At 39.9% G+C, this 19,386-nt stretch overlaps 1 protein-coding gene across 3 annotated transcripts in view; it reads left to right on the plus strand.

Moving 5' to 3' along the window:
- LOC139549440 (protocadherin Fat 3-like) overlaps window positions 1-19,386 on the plus strand; it is a 389,617-nt gene that overhangs the window by 242,179 nt on the left and 128,052 nt on the right. For all 3 annotated transcript variants that reach the window (XM_071359936.1, XM_071359937.1, XM_071359938.1), the window contains one exon: window positions 7,507-7,568. In XM_071359936.1, the coding sequence (XP_071216037.1) occupies window positions 7,507-7,568 (62 nt within the window). The remainder of the gene's footprint in view (window positions 1-7,506; window positions 7,569-19,386) is intronic.

Here is a 19,386-nt window from a genome sequence, read left to right on the forward strand (position 1 = left end):
GTGGCTGAGTCAGTCTGCAGTAGTCTTGTCCTGTTATTGTTAGTCATCAGTGGCTGAGTCAGTCTGCAGTAGTCCTGTCCTGTTAGTGTCAGTCATCAGTGGCTGAGTCAGTCTGCAGTAGTCCTGTCCTGTTAGCGTCAGTCATCAGTGGCTGAGTCAGTCTGCAGTAGGCTTGTCCTGTTAGCGTTAGCGTCAGTCATCAGTGGCTGAGTCTGTCTGCAGTAGGCTTGTCCTGTTAGCGTCAGTCATCAGTTGCTGAGTCAGTCTGCAGTAGGCCTGTCCTGTTAGCGTTAGCGTCAGTCATCAGTGGCTGAGTCAGTCTGCAGTAGGCTTGTCCTGTTAGCGTTAGCGTCAGTCATCATTGGCTGAGTCAGTCTGCAGTAGACTTGTCCTGTTAGCGTTAGCGTCAGTCATCAGTTGCTGAGTCAGTCTGCAGTAGGCCTGTCCTGTTAGCGTTAGCGTCAGTCATTAGCTCTGTGCTACATGGCTCTGTGCAGTGATTGCTGGTATTATTGTTTTTTTCAGCTAATTGCCTTTAATTACGCATAGCTCTAATTAAAATGCAAATTCAGGCTAGCTTGCAGCTGTTCCCTAACCCAGCCAGTCTCCATCACGATCCCACATCCAATGTTAAAATATATCAAGATTTATCACCAGCTGCTTTGCATTTTGTTGACTACTGGGTGGTGTCTCTGGTGTGGAAGTGTGTTTATGATGTCTTTGTTGACTACTGGGTGGCGTCTCTGGTGTGGAAGTGTGTTTATGATGTCTTTGTTGACTACTGGGTGGCGTCTCTGGTGTGGAAGTGTGTTTATGATGTCTTTGTTGACTCCTGGGTGGTGTCTCTGGTGTGGAAGTGTGTTTATGATGTCTTTGTTGACTACTGGGTGGTGTCTCTGGTGTGGAAGTGTGTTTATGATGTCTTTGTTGACTACTGGGTGGTGTCTCTGGTGTGGAAGTGTGTTTATGATGTCTTTGTTGACTACTGGGTGGTGTCTCTGGTGTGGAAGTGTGTTTATGATGTCTTTGTTGACTACTGGGTGGCGTCTCTGGTGTGGACGTGTGTTTATGATGTCTTTGTTGACTACTGGGTGGTGTCTCTGGTGTGGAAGTGTGTTTATGATGTCTTTGTTGACTACTGGGTGGTGTCTCTGGTGTGGAAGTGTGTTTATGATGTCTTTGTTGACTACTGGGTGGTGTCTCTGGTGTGGAAGTGTGTTTATGATGTCTTTGTTGACTACTGGGTGGCGTCTCTGGTGTGGAAGTGTGTTTATGATGTCTTTGTTGACTACTGGGTGGCGTCTCTGGTGTGGAAGTGTGTTTATGATGTCTTTGTTGACTACTGCGTGGCGTCTCTGGTGTGGAAGTGTGTTTATGATGTCTTTGTTGACTACTGGGTGGTGTCTCTGGTGTGGAAGTGTGTTTATGATGTATTTGTTGACTACTGGGTGGTGTCTCTGGTGTGGAAGTGTGTTTATGATGTCTTTGTTGACTACTGGGTGGTGTCTCTGGTGTGGAAGTGTGTTTATGATGTCTTTGTTGACTACTGGGTGGTGTCTCTGGTGTGGAAGTGTGTTTTTGATGTCTTTGTTGACTACTGGGTGGTGTCTCTGGTGTGGAAGTGTGTTTATGATGTCTTTGTTGACTACTGGGTGGTGTCTCTGGTGTGGAAGTGTGTTTATGATGTCTTTGTTGCCTACTGGGTGGTGTCTCTGGTGTGGAAGTGTGTTTATGATGTCTTTGTTGACTACTGGGTGGTGTCTCTGGTGTGGAAGTGTGTTTATGATGTCTTTGTTGACTACTGGGTGGTGTCTCTGGTGTGGAAGTGTGTTTATGATGTCTTTGTTGACTACTGGGTGGTGTCTCTGGTGTGGAAGTGTGTTTATGATGTATTTGTTGACTACTGGGTGGTGTCTCTGGTGTGGAAGTGTGTTTATGATGTCTTTGTTGACTACTGGGTGGTGTCTCTGGTGTGGAAGTGTGTTTATGATGTCTTTGTTGAGCGTGTCTGTCTTTTCTCTGAGTAATGTGTGAGAACTAGGTTTTTTACAAATGGATCATTTTTCTTTGCATTTCAAAAAAAAATGTATCGTCTTTCCGTTACGCAGCAACAGTTTGGGTCTCACGGTGCGTTCCTTTCAGATGGTAAAGCATTGCACCTGTACTAGCATTACTGTACCTCAATTCCACCTGGCAAACTTAGCCTTTTCTTCTTTTTTAACTTCTCAATGTATTGCCCAACAGGACTTTACTGCTGTCACTTGCCTTCCTCTGCGATTTTAGAGAGGAAGAGGCAAACTTTAGGCTAGTTTGGTGAATTTGCGAGGCACGCAAGACAAGACATAGCGAGATTCAGATTACCAGGACACAGTTACTTCTGCGTGCCCCCTCCTCTCTCTCCCTTGCGCTGGCTCGCCTGGGCCGTATTCATTACGCCGATTCTGTTGCAAAACGTTTTGCAACGGAACGAAAGGGGGAGGGACCTTCATTTTAGTTGCAAACTGTTTGGACTAATGATTACACCCCGCTTCTCTTTCTCTTTTCTAATGATGCCAGTGTGTGTTCAGTGTTCAGTCTGTTGCATGTAGAATATCCTAGCCTATTCATTGACGATAGGCCCTGCTTTACTGAAGTTGCGAGACATTGCACGCAAACGCATTGCGAGATAAAGCATTCCATTGCGATAGATAGGCCTAGTGCACGGTTCTGACTCTGTCTGCCTGGTGGCCGACCTTTCTCTACTGTGCCCCTCGCCTCTCTCTCCGTCCTTCGCTAGCTCACTATGAAAGATGCAAACGTTTGTGTTCTCAGAAGTATGGCAACTAATCAGTCTCATCCGTTCCAAAAATACAGAATCTTAGGAGTCAACGTGCAAGGAGTCGAGGAATCAATTATTTTGGAGTCGACTCTCCACCACTACGTCATCGTTGTTAACAGTTGGAAAAATGGCAGAGGAAGGCAAGTGACAGCAGTAAAAAATGTGATTTTTGCAGTTTGTTCCAGTCATTGGCAGCAGAGACCTGGAAGGAAAGGCGGCCAAAGGAAGTGTTGGCTTTGTGGGTGGCCAGTGAGATATACCTGCTGGAGTGCGTGCTACGGGTGGATACTGCTATGGTGACCAGTGAGCTGAGATAAGGTGGAGCTTTACCTAGCAGAGACTTGTAGATGACCTGAAGCCAGTGTGTTCGACGGCTAGTATGAAGTGAGGGCCACTCTCTACTATGTCTTGTCTTGCGTGCCTCGCAAATTCACCAAACTAGCCTCTTCCTCTCTGGTTTTATTTAAATTACACAACTTTTCCCGGGCCTTTACGGCCTATAATCAAATTATTTATTTCACCTTTATTTAACCAGGTAGGCTAGTTGAGAACAAGTTCTCATTTACAACGGCGACCTGGCCAAGATAAAGCAAAGCATTTCGACACATACAACAACACAGAGTTACACACGGAATAAACAAACATACAGTCAGTAATACAGTAGAAAAAGTCAATATACAGTATGTGTAAATGAGGTAGGATAAGGGAGGTAAGGCAATAAATAGGCCACGGTGGTGAAGTAATTACAATATAGCAATTAAACACTGGAATGGTAGAATGTGCAGAAGATGAATGTACAAGTAGAGATACTGGGTTGCAAAGGAGCAAGATAAATAAATAAATACAGTATGGGGATGAGGTAGTTGAATGGGCTATTTACAAATGGGCTATGTACAGGTGCAGTGATCTGTGAGCTGCTCTGACAGCTGGTGCTTAAAGCTAGTGAGGGAGATATGAGTCTCCAGCTTCAGTGATTTTTGCAGTTTGTTCCAGTCATTGGCAGCAGAGACCTGAAAGGAAAGGCGGCCAAAGGAAGTGTTGGCTTTGTGGGTGACCAGTGAAATATACCTGCTGGAGTGCGTGCTACGGATGGATGCTGCTATGGTGACCAGTGAGCTGAGATAAGGTGGAGCTTTACCTAGCAGAGACTTGTAGATGACCTGAAGCCAGTGTGTTCGACGGCTAGTATGAAGTGAGGGCCAGCCAACGAGAGCGTACAGGTCGCAGTGGTGGATATTATTATGGAAAATAATGTAATGTACATTTTGAGGGGGATTTTTTTTTAAACGTTGTTTTTCGGTTATGGATTTTTAAGGACGTTAAGGATCCGATCTCATTCAAATGTTCAGATCAAATCAAATGTTATTAGTCACATGCGCCGAATACAACAGGTGTAGACCTTACAGTGAAATGCTTACTTATGAGCCGCTAACCAACAATGCAGTTAAAAAAAATACGGCTAAGAATAAGAAGTAAAAGCAACAAGTACACCCCTAATGAGAACATGGTAATGGGTGTGTGTGTGTCGGACCATCTGTATAATGACGTTTTGAGCCTTAAAGATCTTTATCAGTGTTTGTGTGTGTTGTCTGAGATATTTCTAGCCAAAGTGTGTGTGTGGGACAGATGTCTGTGAGTGTTGTTATTGAATATTAAGAGATGCAGCCACATTCACTCACTCACTGTGGGAAGAGTTAAAGCTAATAGCCGAGCGCTAACTAGACCGAAAGCTTGCCAGTCATTCACTTTGTTATGGTTAGCACATCTGTGTTAGCATTACTGTCCGATGGCTAATGTAGCGTAAAGCCTTCCAGTCATGTTACTGTTCATCAATAGCGTTTTTAGCTTTGGCATGTTTGTCCCAGCATTCACACTCTCTCTGTTCATATTGACAGCTTTGGTTGTATTGAGTGTTGCTGCCCAATGGTTTGGACTTAGAGCACAGTACACACATACAAACACACACTAACACACAGACACACACTAACACATAATGAATTGAACATAACATTTCAGTAGAGCCAGTATGATTGAAACAGGTGTGTTTGTCACGCCCTGACCTTAGAGAGCCTTTTTTATTTCTCTATTTGGTTAGGTCAGGGTGTGATTTGGGTGGGCATTCTAGTTTTCTATTTCTTTGTTGGCCGGGTATGGTTCCCAATCAGAGGCAGCTGTCTATCGTTGTCTCTGATTGGGAATCATACTGTCAGGTTTTGGCCAAGACTGTTCGGGTTTTGGTCACTAGATGTCCCCATTGCACCTTTTTTGTACCTTTTGTTTTTCTTGCTCTAATTATTGTTTGCACCTGTAGGTCATTCCCTTGTTAGTATTTAAACCCTGTGTGTTCCTCAGTTCCTTGCTCAGTGTTTGTAAGTTAGCACCCAGCCTCAGCCCAAGCCTTGTTCTTTACAGATATTTATTTTATTGGATTTTCCAGAGGTTCTCTGGTTTAGTTCTTGTGTATATTTTGAGTAGTCTTTTGAGGTTTGTTTTTTCCCTGCTGTTTTTTACCACTTTGTGGAGTTTCTTTTGTATTTTGGAGGATTTCCATTTTGTGCCTCTTGGCTTTATTTTTGGACATTGTGGATTTAGTTTCTTTGCCTGAAGATTTTGTTCTTTAATTAAACCACCATCTCTAGTACTGCTGTGTCTGCCTCATCTTCTGGGTTCTGACGATTATTAGTGACTGTTTCTCGCACCGGGTCCTGACACATACTTAGGCAGCCTGTTTTGCCACCTTAGTTTTGTGGGATCTTGTTTTTGCACAGTTGCGGTCTAGCCCTGCAGAACTTTACGTTCGTTTATATTTTGTTGTTTTGTCTGTGTTTTCAGTATTAAATATCATGAACACTTTCCACGCTGCGCTTTGGTCTCATTCATTCAATGACGGACGTAACAGTGTTATTTTATCCCAGATGAAGCTTCCGTTCCTGAGAAGCAGCCAGGTCTAAATGGAGGAGCAGCTTTCTGTATAGCCATGGACATGGAAAACAGCTTTCTATAGCAGAAGCTACAAAGCTCATCTAGCCTCATCTAGCCTCATGCTATGTTCCACTTCCTTTTTCCTTATTGGATCTTAATAGTTCATGGAGTTGACAGTTTATATATTTTCCTATACCTGGTAGGATATATTATAGACTGTAGATGTTGAGTGCAAAAAGCTGGGCCCTGTTGGAAAAAGGGTCACAAGTGGCTGCATTTTGATGTTTTGCTTTGATGTGCCATTTTTTTTTTTTACTGGGCATCTAGCTAATAAAATGAGGATGTGTATTATAGCAGGCCTGAAAGAAACCAGTCACACACACATTGACTGTATGCATCTAGTGTCGTTTGTTTGATAAACTGCTCTTTACTCTGGTGCCCACCAGCTGGAATGAAAGTAGAGAAAAATGATACAGTACATTGGTGTGTGTGTGTGTGTACAGAGTGACAGACTCACCAGTGAGAGGGTTGATCAGGACCCCTCCGGCTCAGTTCTGGGTCACTGGGGTCCTTCAGGGTTGGTTGCCTTCATCGATTGCCTGCCCCCAAAAAACCTCCTGCTAAGTGCCTCTAACGGGCATCACTTAGAACACAACCCATCACCTACTGTATATCTAATCATTAATAATGACAGAGAGAGAGAGAGAGTGTGTGTGTGTGTGTGGGTGTGTGGGTGACAATCCTCAATTCTCCATGGGGAACCATTGTATCTCAGTTGTGCTCCTTGCTCTCTTTCTCACCACTCTTTAGTTTTCTCCCCGAGCAAACTCTAGACAGTGTTTTCAGAAAACCTTCCAAGGGCCTAAAACTCTGTATTGATCAGTGAGACGTGATGGGAGGAAGGGAGGGGAGGAGAAGAGGGGGAGTGCAATAGCGTGACCAGTAAATGAAGAAGTGGCTATTCTTGCTCACCCCTGAGGTCTCTTTTAAACTGACTGGACTTTAGCAAGGTAGCATATGTTTCCATTCATGTAAGAAGAAATGGAGGGAAATGTCCCATGTGACGAGGCACACTGTCTCTCTCCTGACAGTCTCCTCTCCCTCCAATTTCTCTCTTTCCCATTCCTTCTATCTCGCTCTCTCTCCTTGTTCTGCTGTAATGACGTTAAGTAACAAAACAATTAGGGCCAGTAGAGGCTAGTGTCAGTAATTAACCTCAGACAGCCTCCTGTAGGACAGCTGTGCAAACCCATGGTAATTACCTTGTCACAATTCTCAGTTGGTTTGGTGGATGGAGTCACTGTGTGTACGTGTGAGTACGTGTATCCTCTGAGCTAATGAGGGTAATGAAGGAATTTCATATCATAAGTAGATCTGACTAATTAAATGTGACATTATTATCTTTAATTAAGCTGTTTTTGACAACAAGACCAAATTATATGTTTTGCATCTAGCTACAGTTTTTTGCATCTAGCTACAAGATTTACTCCCAAGGTGCTGACCTGTTGCACCCTGTACAACCACTGCGATGGCCACCCCTCATAGCCTGGTTCCTCTCTAGGTTTCTTCCGAGGTTCCTGCCTTTCTAGGGAGTTTTTCCTAGCCACCGTGTTTCTACATCTGCATTGCTTGCTGTTTGGGGTTTTAGGCTGGGTTTGTGTATAGCACTTTGTGACAACTGCTGATGTAAAAAGGGCTTTATATGTGATGTTCCTGTATGTGTTTGTGGGTTCTTCTCTCTGATGCAGTTGTCTCTGTGTTCACAGGTGTCATCACTACCACGTCCAGGAAACTGGACCGAGAGCAACAGGCTGAGCATGTTTTAGAGGTAAGAGGCACACTAAGGTGTGTGTGTGTGTGTGTGTGTGTGTGTGTGTGTGTGTGTGTGTGTGCGTGTGCGTGTGCATGTGTGTGTGTTACTCTCCCTCTCTCTTGTTGATCTCTTTCTATCCCTCTCTCTTTCTCTCCCCCCTCTCTCTTTCTCTGTCTTTTTCTCTCACTGTTGATCTCTCTCTATCCCCCTCTCTTTACCCCTCCCTCTCTCCCTCTCTCTCTCTCTCTCTCTCTCTCTCTCTCTCTCTTTCTCTCTGTCTTCATAACTCCCTCCCTCTCTGACTCCTGGTCTCAGTAGAGTGTGCATTAGAGAGGCAGGTCTAGTGTAATTGAGTCAGTATGAGAAGTGGAGCAGGAAATGAAGATTGTGTGTTGGGTTCCATTATGAGCTGATTGGAGTGTCGTATCTTGACTAAGGGCGGCAGATTGGAGGTAAATGGTGTTGCTGCTGCCAGAGTCCTGAATCATGAGTGTGTGTGTGTGCGTGTGCGTGTGGTGACAAACTATTTTTCAAAGACATTCTGCTCTAGCTGTATTGATTGTTTCTCAGTAAGATGCTGACGTGTGTTTTGATGCAAGTTGGATATTTTCTCCCTACTGCAGTATACTTCAGATAAGGTCTGTGACAGGGAGAATATGTGATGAGTAAACAGATCCATTAAATCCTCTATGGCACCTCTATGTTTGTATGTTATTTGATGCTCAGTAACATCTCTTCTCCCACCTCTCTGTATAGTCTAATAACACTGCACTGTGAGAGAACGCAAACATCTTCGGCCATCTTCCTGCCTCTCTGTCCTCTGCCTGTCTGTCCCGTCTGTCTGCTAGCCATTCCCATCTTCCTGCCTCTCTGTCCTCTGCCTGTCTGTCCATCTGTCTGCTAGCCATTCCCATCTTCCTGCCTGCCTGTCCTCTGCCTGTCTGTCCGTCTGTCTGCTAGCCATTCCCATCTTCATGCCTGTCTGTCCTCTGCCTGTCTGTCCGTCTGTCTGCTAGCCATTCCCATCTTCCTAACTCTCTGTCCTCTGCCTGGCTGCATGTTTGTCCGTCTGTCTGCTATCCTTTCCCTCTCTCCATTTCATGTATAGTTTAGCTGCAGTGCAAACCAGTTAAATCTTATTTCCTTTCTAAACCAACCCTCCAAACAGTAAACAGTGGTGTGATTTAGGCCGGTCATAGAAATCCATATTAATTTACACAGATGCCACGCCAGATCAATGAGGAATAAACAGAGGGAGAATGATTATGATTTTGTTGTCCCGTGCTGTGAAGTCTTATCGACATCTACAGAGATGAGCCTAATGTTATTGGCTCCCATTTGTTTTATACTGTAGGTTTGGTGCAGAGGTTTGTATTAATGTGAGTTGTACTGTACGTCCGATCAGATTTAGCAGGGGTTTATAGATCAGATTTAGCAGGGGTTTATAGATCAGATTTAGCAGGGGTTTATAGATCAGATTTAGCAGGGGTTTATAGATCAGATTTAGCAGGGGTTTGTAGATCAGATTTAGCTGGGGTTTAGAGATCAAATTTAAACAGGGGTTTGTATATCAGATTTAGCACATAGCCTGTTAGCATGGAATCAAATCAAAGTGTATTTGTCACGTTCGTCGAGTACATCAGGTACTTTCACCTTACAGTGAAATGCTTACTTACAGGCTCTAACCAATAGTGCAAAAAAGGTTAGGTGAACAATAGGTAGGTAAAGAAATAAAACAACAGTAAAAAGACAAGCTATATACAGTAGCGAGGCTATAAAAGTAGCGAGGCTACATACAGACACCGGTTAGTCAGGCTGATTGAGGTAGTATGCACATGAATGTATAGTTAAAGTGACTATGCATATATGATAGGGGGGGCACACAATGCAAATAGTCCGGGTAGCCATTTGATTACCTGTTCAGGAGTCTTGTGGCTTGGGAGTAAAAACTGTTGAGAAGCCTTTTTATCCTAGACGTGGCACTCCGGTACCGCTTGCCATGCGGTAGTAGAGAGAACAGTCTATGACAGGCCATGTGCCAGCCTGTACCACGAACATGCTGTTGTTTCTTCAATAAAAGGATAAAACATCAAAGAGACATTTGACCATAAATATGTTATTCCTTCTCCTAGCCTTTAGTTTGAGCTTCCATGTTACATTTTCTGTGGAAAGAACAGGTAAAGAGTTAATTTCCACAATTTTTAGATTTTTTTTCACCAGAAATGATTGATTTACGGTGACCTTCATGTTTGTGTAAGATATTACTGTTGTCTGATTTTTTTATTCATAGATTTTATGTTTGTGTTAAAAAAATGTTTTATTTTTCTAAAGGCTATATATCCATTTCCCGTTGTTTATCTGGAATGGAATGTTAGTATACTGTTTTTTGAACTGTGGTATGTTGTTTTCTCAGCTAGGTATCTTAAGATGAATTCAATCACAGTTTAGAAATTGGGTAGTGCATCATCAGTGTTCCTCTTGCCATGCCAGTCATTGCAGACCTTATGTATAACTTGTCAGAAATGTCCAGATCAACTAGCCCATGTCAGCTAACATTTTTATTTAGGTTTTTTAGCCCATAGACTTTGTTATAATTTTTGAGTCACTCAAATATCACATGAATACACATTAGACATAGCAAAATGTATAGAAGCTTTAAACCTGCAAAATGTTCTCTCCACCAACAAGAGGGGTGTGAACAAATTAACATCCACAATAAGGGTTAAGTGGCAATGGTTAAATGCTTTAGTTGAGAGCCTCTCTCTCTCCTGATGAGATGTGTGACCCAAGTGCTGCATGGACCAGAAGGGATTTTTCACTTGAACACACACACACACACACACACACACACACACGCGCACACGCACACGCACGCGCACACACACACACTAGAACAGGCACGCACAGGGTCAAACCCCTATTCAGTGCAGCGGAAGAGAAAAGTGTTGCATCTGAGATCAAATGCCTGAGACAAAAGCATGAGTGATATTGGCGAAGAAAAGCCTGCTTCCCGCATCTGAAGAAGGTCAAACGCACAGGATTTGTGTATGCATGTGTGTGTGTGTGTGTGTGTGAGAGAGAGAGGGAGAGCATGTGTGTGTTTCTAGTAGGGTACTGTGTTTCTAGTAGTGTGTTTCTAGTAGAGTGTTTCTAGTAGTGTGTTTCTAGTAGTGTGTTTCTAGTAGAGTGTTTCTAGTAGTATGTTTCTAGTAGAGTGTTTCTAGTAGTGTGTTTCTAGTAGTGTGTTTCTAGTAGTGTGTTTCTAGTAGTGTGTTTCTAGTAGAGTGTTTCTAGTAGAGTGTTTCTAGTAGAGTGTTTCTAGTAGTGTGTTTCTAGTAGTGTGTTTCTAGTAGTGTGTTTCTAGTAGAGTGTTTCTAGTAGTGTGTTTCTAGTAGAGTGTTTCTAGTAGTGTGTTTCTAGTAGAGTGTTTCTAGTAGTATGTGTCTAGTAGTGTGTTTCTAGTAGTGTGTTTCTAGTAGTGTGTTTCTAGTAGAGTGTTTCTAGTAGTGTGTTTCTAGTAGAGTGTTTCTAGTAGTGTGTTTCTAGTAGAGTGTTTCTAGTAGTGTGTTTCTAGTAGTGTGTTTCTAGTAGAGTGTTTCTAGTAGAGTGTTTCTAGTAGAGTGTTTCTAGTAGAGTGTTTCTAGTAGAGTGTTTCTAGTAGAGTGTTTCTAGTAGAGTGTTTCTAGTAGTGTGTTTCTAGTAGTGTGTTTCTAGTAGAGTGTTTCTAGTAGTGTGTTTCTAGTAGTGTGTTTCTAGTAGTGTGTTTCTAGTAGTGTGTTTCTAGTAGTGTGTTTCTAGTAGAGTGTTTCTAGTAGTGTGTTTCTAGTAGTGTGTTTCTAGTAGTGTGTTTCTAGTAGTGTGTTTCTAGTAGTGTGTTTCTAGTAGTGTGTTTCTAGTAGTGTGTTTCTAGTAGTGTGTTTCTAGGAGTGTTTCTAGTAGTGTGTTTCTAGTAGTGTGTTTCTAGTAGAGTGTTTCTAGTAGTGTGTTTCTAGTAGTGTGTTTCTAGTAGTGTGTTTCTAGTAGTGTGTTTCTAGTAGTGTGTTTCTAGTAGTGTGTTTCTAGTAGAGTGTTTCTAGTAGAGTGTTTCTAGTAGTGTGTTTCTAGTAGTGTGTTTCTAGTAGTGTGTTTCTAGTAGAGTGTTTCTAGTAGAGTGTTTCTAGTAGTGTGTTTCTAGTAGAGTGTTTCTAGTAGTGTGTTTCTAGTAGTGTGTTTCTAGTAGTGTATTTCTAGTAGAGTGTTTCTAGTAGTGGGTTTCTAGTAGAGTGTTTCTAGTAGTGTGTTTCTAGTAGTGTATTTCTAGTAGTGTATTTCTAGTAGTGTTTCTAGTAGTGTTTCTAGTAGAGTGTTTATAGTAGTGTGTTTCTAGTAGATTACTGTGTTTCTAGTAGTGTGTTTCTAGTAGTGTGTTTCTAGTAGTGTATTTCTAGTAGTGTGTTTCTAGTAGAGTGTTTCTAGTAGTGTGTTTCTAGTAGATTACTGTGTTTCTAGTAGAGTGTTTCTAGTAGAGTGTTTCTAGTAGTGTGTTTCTAGTAGAGTGTTTCTAGTAGTGTGTTTCTAGTAGTGTGTTTCTAGTAGAGTGTTTCTAGTAGAGTGTTTCTAGTAGAGTGTTTCTAGTAGTGTGTTTCTAGTAGAGTGTTTCTAGTAGTGTGTTTCTAGTAGATTACTGTGTTTCTAGTAGAGTGTTTCTAGTAGTGTGTTTCTAGTAGAGTGTTTCTAGTAGAGTGTTTCTAGTAGAGTGTTTCTAGTAGAGTGTTTCTAGTAGAGTGTTTCTAGTAGTGTGTTTCTAGTAGTGTGTTTCTAGTAGAGTGTTTCTAGTAGAGTGTTTCTAGTAGAGTGTTTCTAGTAGAGTGTTTCTAGTAGTGTGTTTCTAGTAGTGTGTTTCTAGTAGAGTGTTTCTAGTAGTGTGTTTCTAGTAGTGTGTTTCTAGTAGAGTGTTTCTAGTAGTGTGTTTCTAGTAGAGTGTTTCTAGTAGAGTGTTTCTAGTAGTGTGTTTCTAGTAGTGTGTTTCTAGTAGAGTGTTTCTAGTAGAGTGTTTCTAGTAGAGTGTTTCTAGTAGTGTGTTTCTAGTAGAGTGTTTCTAGTAGAGTGTTTCTAGTAGAGTGTTTCTAGTAGTGTGTTTCTAGTAGAGTGTTTCTAGTAGTGTGTTTCTAGTAGAGTGTTTCTAGTAGAGTGTTTCTAGTAGAGTGTTTCTAGTAGTGTGTTTCTAGTAGAGTGTTTCTAGTAGAGTGTTTCTAGTAGTGTGTTTCTAGTAGTGTGTTTCTAGTAGAGTGTTTCTAGTAGAGTGTTTCTAGTAGAGTGTTTCTAGTAGTGTGTTTCTAGTAGTGTGTTTCTAGTAGTGTGTTTCTAGTAGTGTGTTTCTAGTAGAGTGTTTCTAGTAGAGTGTTTCTAGTAGTGTGTTTCTAGTAGTGTGTTTCTAGTAGTGTGTTTCTAGTAGTGTGTTTCTAGTAGTGTGTTTCTAGTAGTGTGTTTCTAGTAGTGTGTTTCTAGTAGAGTGTTTCTAGTAGAGTGTTTCTAGTAGTGTGTTTCTAGTAGTGTGTTTCTAGTAGAGTGTTTCTAGTAGAGTGTTTCTAGTAGAGTGTTTCTAGTAGTGTGTTTCTAGTAGTGTGTTTCTAGTAGTGTGTTTCTAGTAGTGTGTTTCTAGTAGTGTGTTTCTAGTAGTGTGTTTCTAGTAGTGTGTTTCTAGTAGAGTGTTTCTAGTAGAGTGTTTCTAGTAGTGTGTTTCTAGTAGTGTGTTTCTAGTAGTGTGTTTCTAGTAGAGTGTTTCTAGTAGAGTGTTTCTAGTAGAGTGTTTCTAGTAGTGTGTTTCTAGTAGAGTGTTTCTAGTAGTGTGTTTCTAGTAGTGTATTTCTAGTAGAGTGTTTCTAGTAGTGTGTTTCTAGTAGAGTGTTTCTAGTAGTGTGTTTCTAGTAGAGTGTTTCTAGTAGTGTGTTTCTAGTAGTGTGTTTCTAGTAGAGTGTTTCTAGTAGTGTGTTTCTAGTAGTGTGTTTCTAGTAGAGTGTTTCTAGTAGTGTGTTTCTAGTAGTGTGTTTCTAGTAGAGTGTTTCTAGTAGTGTGTTTCTAGTAGAGTGTTTCTAGTAGTGTGTTTCTAGTAGATTACTGTGTTTCTAGTAGAGTGTTTCTAGTAGAGTGTTTCTAGTAGAGTGTTTCTAGTAGTGTGTTTCTAGTAGTGTGTTTCTAGTAGAGTGTTTCTAGTAGTGTGTTTCTAGTAGAGTGTTTCTAGTAGAGTGTTTCTAGTAGTGTGTTTCTAGTAGTGTGTTTCTAGTAGAGTGTTTCTAGTAGAGTGTTTCTAGTAGAGTGTTTCTAGTAGTGTGTTTCTAGTAGAGTGTTTCTAGTAGTGTGTTTCTAGTAGAGTGTTTCTAGTAGAGTGTTTCTAGTAGTGTGTTTCTAGTAGAGTGTTTCTAGTAGTGTGTTTCTAGTAGAGTGTTTCTAGTAGAGTGTTTCTAGTAGTGTGTTTCTAGTAGAGTGTTTCTAGTAGAGTGTTTCTAGTAGAGTGTTTCTAGTAGAGTGTTTCTAGTAGTGTGTTTCTAGTAGAGTGTTTCTAGTAGAGTGTTTCTAGTAGAGTGTTTCTAGTAGTGTGTTTCTAGTAGTGTGTTTCTAGTAGAGTGTTTCTAGTAGTGTGTTTCTAGTAGAGTGTTTCTAGTAGAGTGTTTCTAGTAGAGTGTTTCTAGTAGTGTGTTTCTAGTAGAGTGTTTCTAGTAGTGTGTTTCTAGTAGTGTGTTTCTAGTAGAGTGTTTCTAGTAGTGTGTTTCTAGTAGTGTGTTTCTAGTAGTGTGTTTCTAGTAGTGTGTTTCTAGTAGTGTGTTTCTAGTAGTGTGTTTCTAGTAGTGTGTTTCTAGTAGAGTGTTTCTAGTAGAGTGTTTCTAGTAGAGTGTTTCTAGTAGAGTGTTTCTAGTAGAGTGTTTCTAGTAGAGTGTTTCTAGTAGAGTGTTTCTAGTAGTGTGTTTCTAGTAGAGTGTTTCTAGTAGTGTGTTTCTAGTAGTGTGTTTCTAGTAGAGTGTTTCTAGTAGTGTGTTTCTAGTAGTGTGTTTCTAGTAGTGTGTTTCTAGTAGAGTGTTTCTAGTAGAGTGTTTCTAGTAGAGTGTTTCTAGTAGTGTATTTCTAGTAGTGTGTTTCTAGTAGTGTGTTTCTAGTAGAGTGTTTCTAGTAGTGTGTTTCTAGTAGAGTGTTTCTAGTAGTGTGTTTCTAGTAGAGTGTTTCTAGTAGAGTGTTTCTAGTAGTGTGTTTCTAGTAGAGTGTTTCTAGTAGTGTGTTTCTAGTAGTGTGTTTCTAGTAGTGTGTTTCTAGTAGAGTGTTTCTAGTAGAGTGTTTCTAGTAGTGTGTTTCTAGTAGTGTGTTTCTAGTAGAGTGTTTCTAGTAGTGTGTTTCTAGTAGAGTGTTTCTAGTAGAGTGTTTCTAGTAGAGTGTTTCTAGTAGAGTGTTTCTAGTAGAGTGTTTTTAGTAGTGTGTTTCTAGTAGAGTGTTTCTAGTAGAGTGTTTCTAGTAGAGTGTTTCTAGTAGAGTGTTTCTAGTAGTGTGTTTCTAGTAGAGTGTTTCTAGTAGAGTGTTTCTAGTAGAGTGTTTCTAGTAGTGTGTTTCTAGTAGAGTGTTTCTAGTAGTGTGTTTCTAGTAGAGTGTTTCTAGTAGAGTGTTTCTAGTAGTGTGTTTCTAGTAGAGTGTTTCTAGTAGTGTGTTTCTAGTAGAGTGTTTCTAGTAGAGTGTTTCTAGTAGAGTGTTTCTAGTAGTGTGTTTCTAGTAGAGTGTTTCTAGTAGTGTGTTTCTAGTAGAGTGTTTCTAGTAGAGTGTTTCTAGTAGAGTGTTTCTAGTAGAGTGTTTCTAGTAGTGTGTTTCTAGTAGTGTGTTTCTAGTAGAGTGTTTCTAGTAGTGTGTTTCTAGTAGAGTGTTTCTAGTAGAGTGTTTCTAGTAGTGTGTTTCTAGTAGAGTGTTTCTAGTAGAGTGTTTCTAGTAGAGTGTTTCTAGTAGTGTGTTTCTAGTAGAGTGTTTCTAGTAGAGTGTTTCTAGTAGAGTGTTTCTAGTAGTGTGTTTCTAGTAGAGTGTTTCTAGTAGTGTGTTTCTAGTAGAGTGTTTCTAGTAGAGTGTTTCTAGTAGAGTGTTTCTAGTAGAGTGTTTCTAGTAGTGTGTTTCTAGTAGAGTGTTTCTAGTAGTGTGTTTCTAGTAGTGTGTTTCTAGTAGTGTGTTTCTAGTAGTGTGTTTCTAGTAGTGTGTTTCTAGTAGTGTGTTTCTAGTAGTGTGTTTCTAGTAGAGTGTTTCTAGTAGAGTGTTTCTAGTAGAGTGTTTCTAGTAGAGTGTTTCTAGTAGAGTGTTTCTAGTAGTGTGTTTCTAGTAGAGTGTTTCTAGTAGTGTGTTACTAGTAGTGTGTTTCTAGTAGAGTGTTTCTAGTAGTGTGTTTCTAGTAGTGTGTTTCTAGTAGTGTGTTTCTAGTAGTGTGTTTCTAGTAGAGTGTTTCTAGTAGAGTGTTTCTAGTAGAGTGTTTCTAGTAGTGTATTTCTAGTAGTGTGTTTCTAGTAGTGTGTTTCTAGTAGAGTGTTTCTAGTAGTGTGTTTCTAGTAGAGTGTTTCTAGTAGAGTGTTTCTAGTAGAGTGTTTCTAGTAGTGTGTTTCTAGTAGAGTGTTTCTAGTAGTGTGTTTCTAGTAGTGTGTTTCTAGTAGAGTGTTTCTAGTAGAGTGTTTCTAGTAGTGTGTTTCTAGTAGTGTGTTTCTAGTAGAGTGTTTCTAGTAGTGTGTTTCTAGTAGAGTGTTTCTAGTAGAGTGTTTCTAGTAGAGTGTTTCTAGTAGAGTGTTTCTAGTAGAGTGTTTCTAGTAGTGTGTTTCTAGTAGTGTGTTTCTAGTAGTGTTTCTAGTAGATTACTGTGTTTTTAGTAGTGTATTTCTAGTAGTGTGTTTCTAGTAGTGTGTTTCTAGTAGAGTGTTTCTAGTAGAGTGTTTCTAGTAGAGTGTTTCTAGTAGAGTGTTTCTAGTAGTGTGTTTCTAGTAGATTACTGTGTTTCTAGTAGTGTGTTTCTAGTAGAGTGTTTCTAGTAGTGTGTTTATAGTAGAGTGTTTCTAGTAGAGTGTTTCTAGTAGAGTGTTTCTAGTAGAGTGTTTCTAGTAGTGTGTTTCTAGTAGATTACTGTGTTTCTAGTAGTGTGTTTCTAGTAGTGTGTTTCTAGTAGTGTGTTTCTAGTAGTGTGTTTCTAGTAGTGTGTTTCTAGTAGAGTGTTTCTAGTAGTGTGTTTCTAGTAGTGTGTTTCTAGTAGTGTGTTTCTAGTAGTGTGTTTCTAGTAGAGTGTTTCTAGTAGTGTGTTTCTAGTAGTGGGTTTCTAGTAGAGTGTTTCTAGTAGTGTGTTTCTAGTAGAGTGTTTCTAGTAGAGTGTTTCTAGTAGAGTGTTTCTAGTAGTGTGTTTCTAGTAGAGTGTTTCTAGTAGAGTGTTTCTAGTAGAGTGTTTCTAGTAGTGTGTTTCTAGTAGAGTGTTTCTAGTAGAGTGTTTCTAGTAGTGTGTTTCTAGTAGAGTGTTTCTAGTAGTGTGTTTCTAGTAGAGTGTTTCTAGTAGTGTGTTTCTAGTAGTGTGTTTCTAGTAGTGTGTTTCTAGTAGTGTGTTTCTAGTAGTGTGTTTCTAGTAGAGTGTTTCTAGTAGTGTGTTTCTAGTAGTGTGTTTCTAGTAGTGTGTTTCTAGTAGTGTGTTTCTAGTAGTGTGTTTCTAGTAGTGTGTTTCTAGTAGTGTGTTTCTAGTAGAGTGTTTCTAGTAGTGTGTTTCTAGTAGAGTGTTTCTAGTAGTGTGTTTCTAGTAGTGTGTTTCTAGTAGTGTGTTTCTAGTAGTGTGTTTCTAATAGTGTGTTTCTAGTAGAGTGTTTCTAGTAGAGTGTTTCTAGTAGTGTGTTTCTAGTAGTGTGTTTCTAGTAGTGTGTTTCTAGTAGAGTGTTTCTAGTAGTGTGTTTCTAGTAGTGTGTTTCTAGTAGAGTGTTTCTAGTAGAGTGTTTCTAGTAGTGTGTTTCTAGTAGTGTGTTTCTAGTAGTGTGTTTCTAGTAGAGTGTTTCTAGTAGAGTGTTTCTAGTAGAGTGTTTCTAGTAGTGTGTTTCTAGTAGTGTGTTTCTAGTAGTGTGTTTCTAGTAGTGTGTTTCTAGTAGAGTGTTTCTAGTAGTGTGTTTCTAGTAGAGTGTTTCTAGTAGTGTGTTTCTAGTAGAGTGTTTCTAGTAGTGTGTTTTTAGTAGTGTGTTTCTAGTAGTGTGTTTCTAGTAGAGTGTTTCTAGTAGTGTGTTTCTAGTAGAGTGTTTCTAGTAGTGTGTTTCTAGTAGTGTGTTTCTAGTAGTGTGTTTCTAGTAGTGTGTTTCTAGTAGTGTGTTTCTAGTAGAGTGTTTCTAGTAGAGTGTTTCTAGTAGTGTGTTTCTAGTAGTGTGTTTCTAGTAGATTACTGTGTTTCTAGTAGTGTGTTTCTAGTAGAGTGTTTCTAGTAGTGTGTTTCTAGTAGTGTGTTTCTAGTAGTGTGTTTCTAGTAGATTACTGTGTTTCTAGTAGTGTGTTTCTAGTAGTGTGTTTCTAGTAGAGTGTTTCTAGTAGAGTGTTTCTAGTAGTGTGTTTCTAGTAGTGTGTTTCTAGTAGAGTGTTTCTAGTAGTGTGTTTCTAGTAGTGTGTTTCTAGTAGAGTGTTTCTAGTAGAGTGTTTCTAGTAGAGTGTTTCTAGTAGAGTGTTTCTAGTAGAGTGTTTCTAGTAGTGTGTTTCTAGTAGTGTGTTTCTAGTAGTGTGTTTCTAGTAGTGTGTTTCTAGTAGAGTGTTTCTAGTAGTGTGTTTCTAGTAGAGTGTTTCTAGTAGAGTGTTTCTAGTAGAGTATTTCTAGTAGTGTGTTTCTAGTAGTGTGTTTCTAGTAGAGTGTTTCTAGTAGAGTGTTTCTAGTAGAGTGTTTCTAGTAGAGTGTTTCTAGTAGAGTGTTTCTAGTAGTGTGTTTCTAGTAGTGTGTTTCTAGTAGAGTGTTTCTAGTAGTGTGTTTCTAGTAGAGTGTTTCTAGTAGTGTGTTTCTAGTAGTGTGTTTCTAGTAGTGTGTTTCTAGTAGTGTGTTTCTAGTAGTGTGTTTCTAGTAGAGTGTTTCTAGTAGAGTGTTTCTAGTAGAGTGTTTCTAGTAGATTACTGTGTTTCTAGTAGAGTGTTTCTAGTAGTGTTTCTAGTAGATTACTGTGTTTTTAGTAGTGTATTTCTAGTAGTGTGTTTCTAGTAGTGTGTTTCTAGTAGTGTGTTTCTAGTAGAGTGTTTCTAGTAGTGTGTTTCTAGTAGTGTGTTTCTAGTAGTGTGTTTCTAGTAGTGTGTTTATAGTAGAGTGTTTCTAGTAGAGTGTTTCTAGTAGTGTGTTTCTAGTAGTGTGTTTCTAGTAGATTACTGTGTTTCTAGTAGTGTGTTTCTAGTAGTGTGTTTCTAGTAGTGTGTTTCTAGTAGTGTGTTTCTAGTAGAGTGTTTCTAGTAGGGTGTTTCTAGTAGAGTGTTTCTAGTAGTGTGTTTCTAGTAGAGTGTTTCTAGTAGTGTGTTTCTAGTAGAGTGTTTCTAGTAGAGTGTTTCTAGTAGAGTGTTTCTAGTAGTGTGTTTCTAGTAGTGTGTTTCTAGTAGAGTGTTTCTAGTAGTGTGTTTCTAGTAGAGTGTTTCTAGTAGAGTGTTTCTAGTAGTGTGTTTCTAGTAGAGTGTTTCTAGTAGTGTGTTTCTAGTAGAGTGTTTCTAGTAGTGTGTTTCTAGTAGAGTGTTTCTAGTAGTGTGTTTCTAGTAGAGTGTTTCTAGTAGTGTGTTTCTAGTAGTGTGTTTCTAGTAGTGTGTTTCTAGTAGAGTGTTTCTAGTAGTGTGTTTCTAGTAGAGTGTTTCTAGTAGTGTGTTTCTAGTAGTG

This window comes from Salvelinus alpinus, chromosome 22 (genome assembly GCF_045679555.1).
Source record: "Salvelinus alpinus chromosome 22, SLU_Salpinus.1, whole genome shotgun sequence".
NCBI classification, from domain to species: Eukaryota; Metazoa; Chordata; class Actinopteri; order Salmoniformes; family Salmonidae; genus Salvelinus; species Salvelinus alpinus.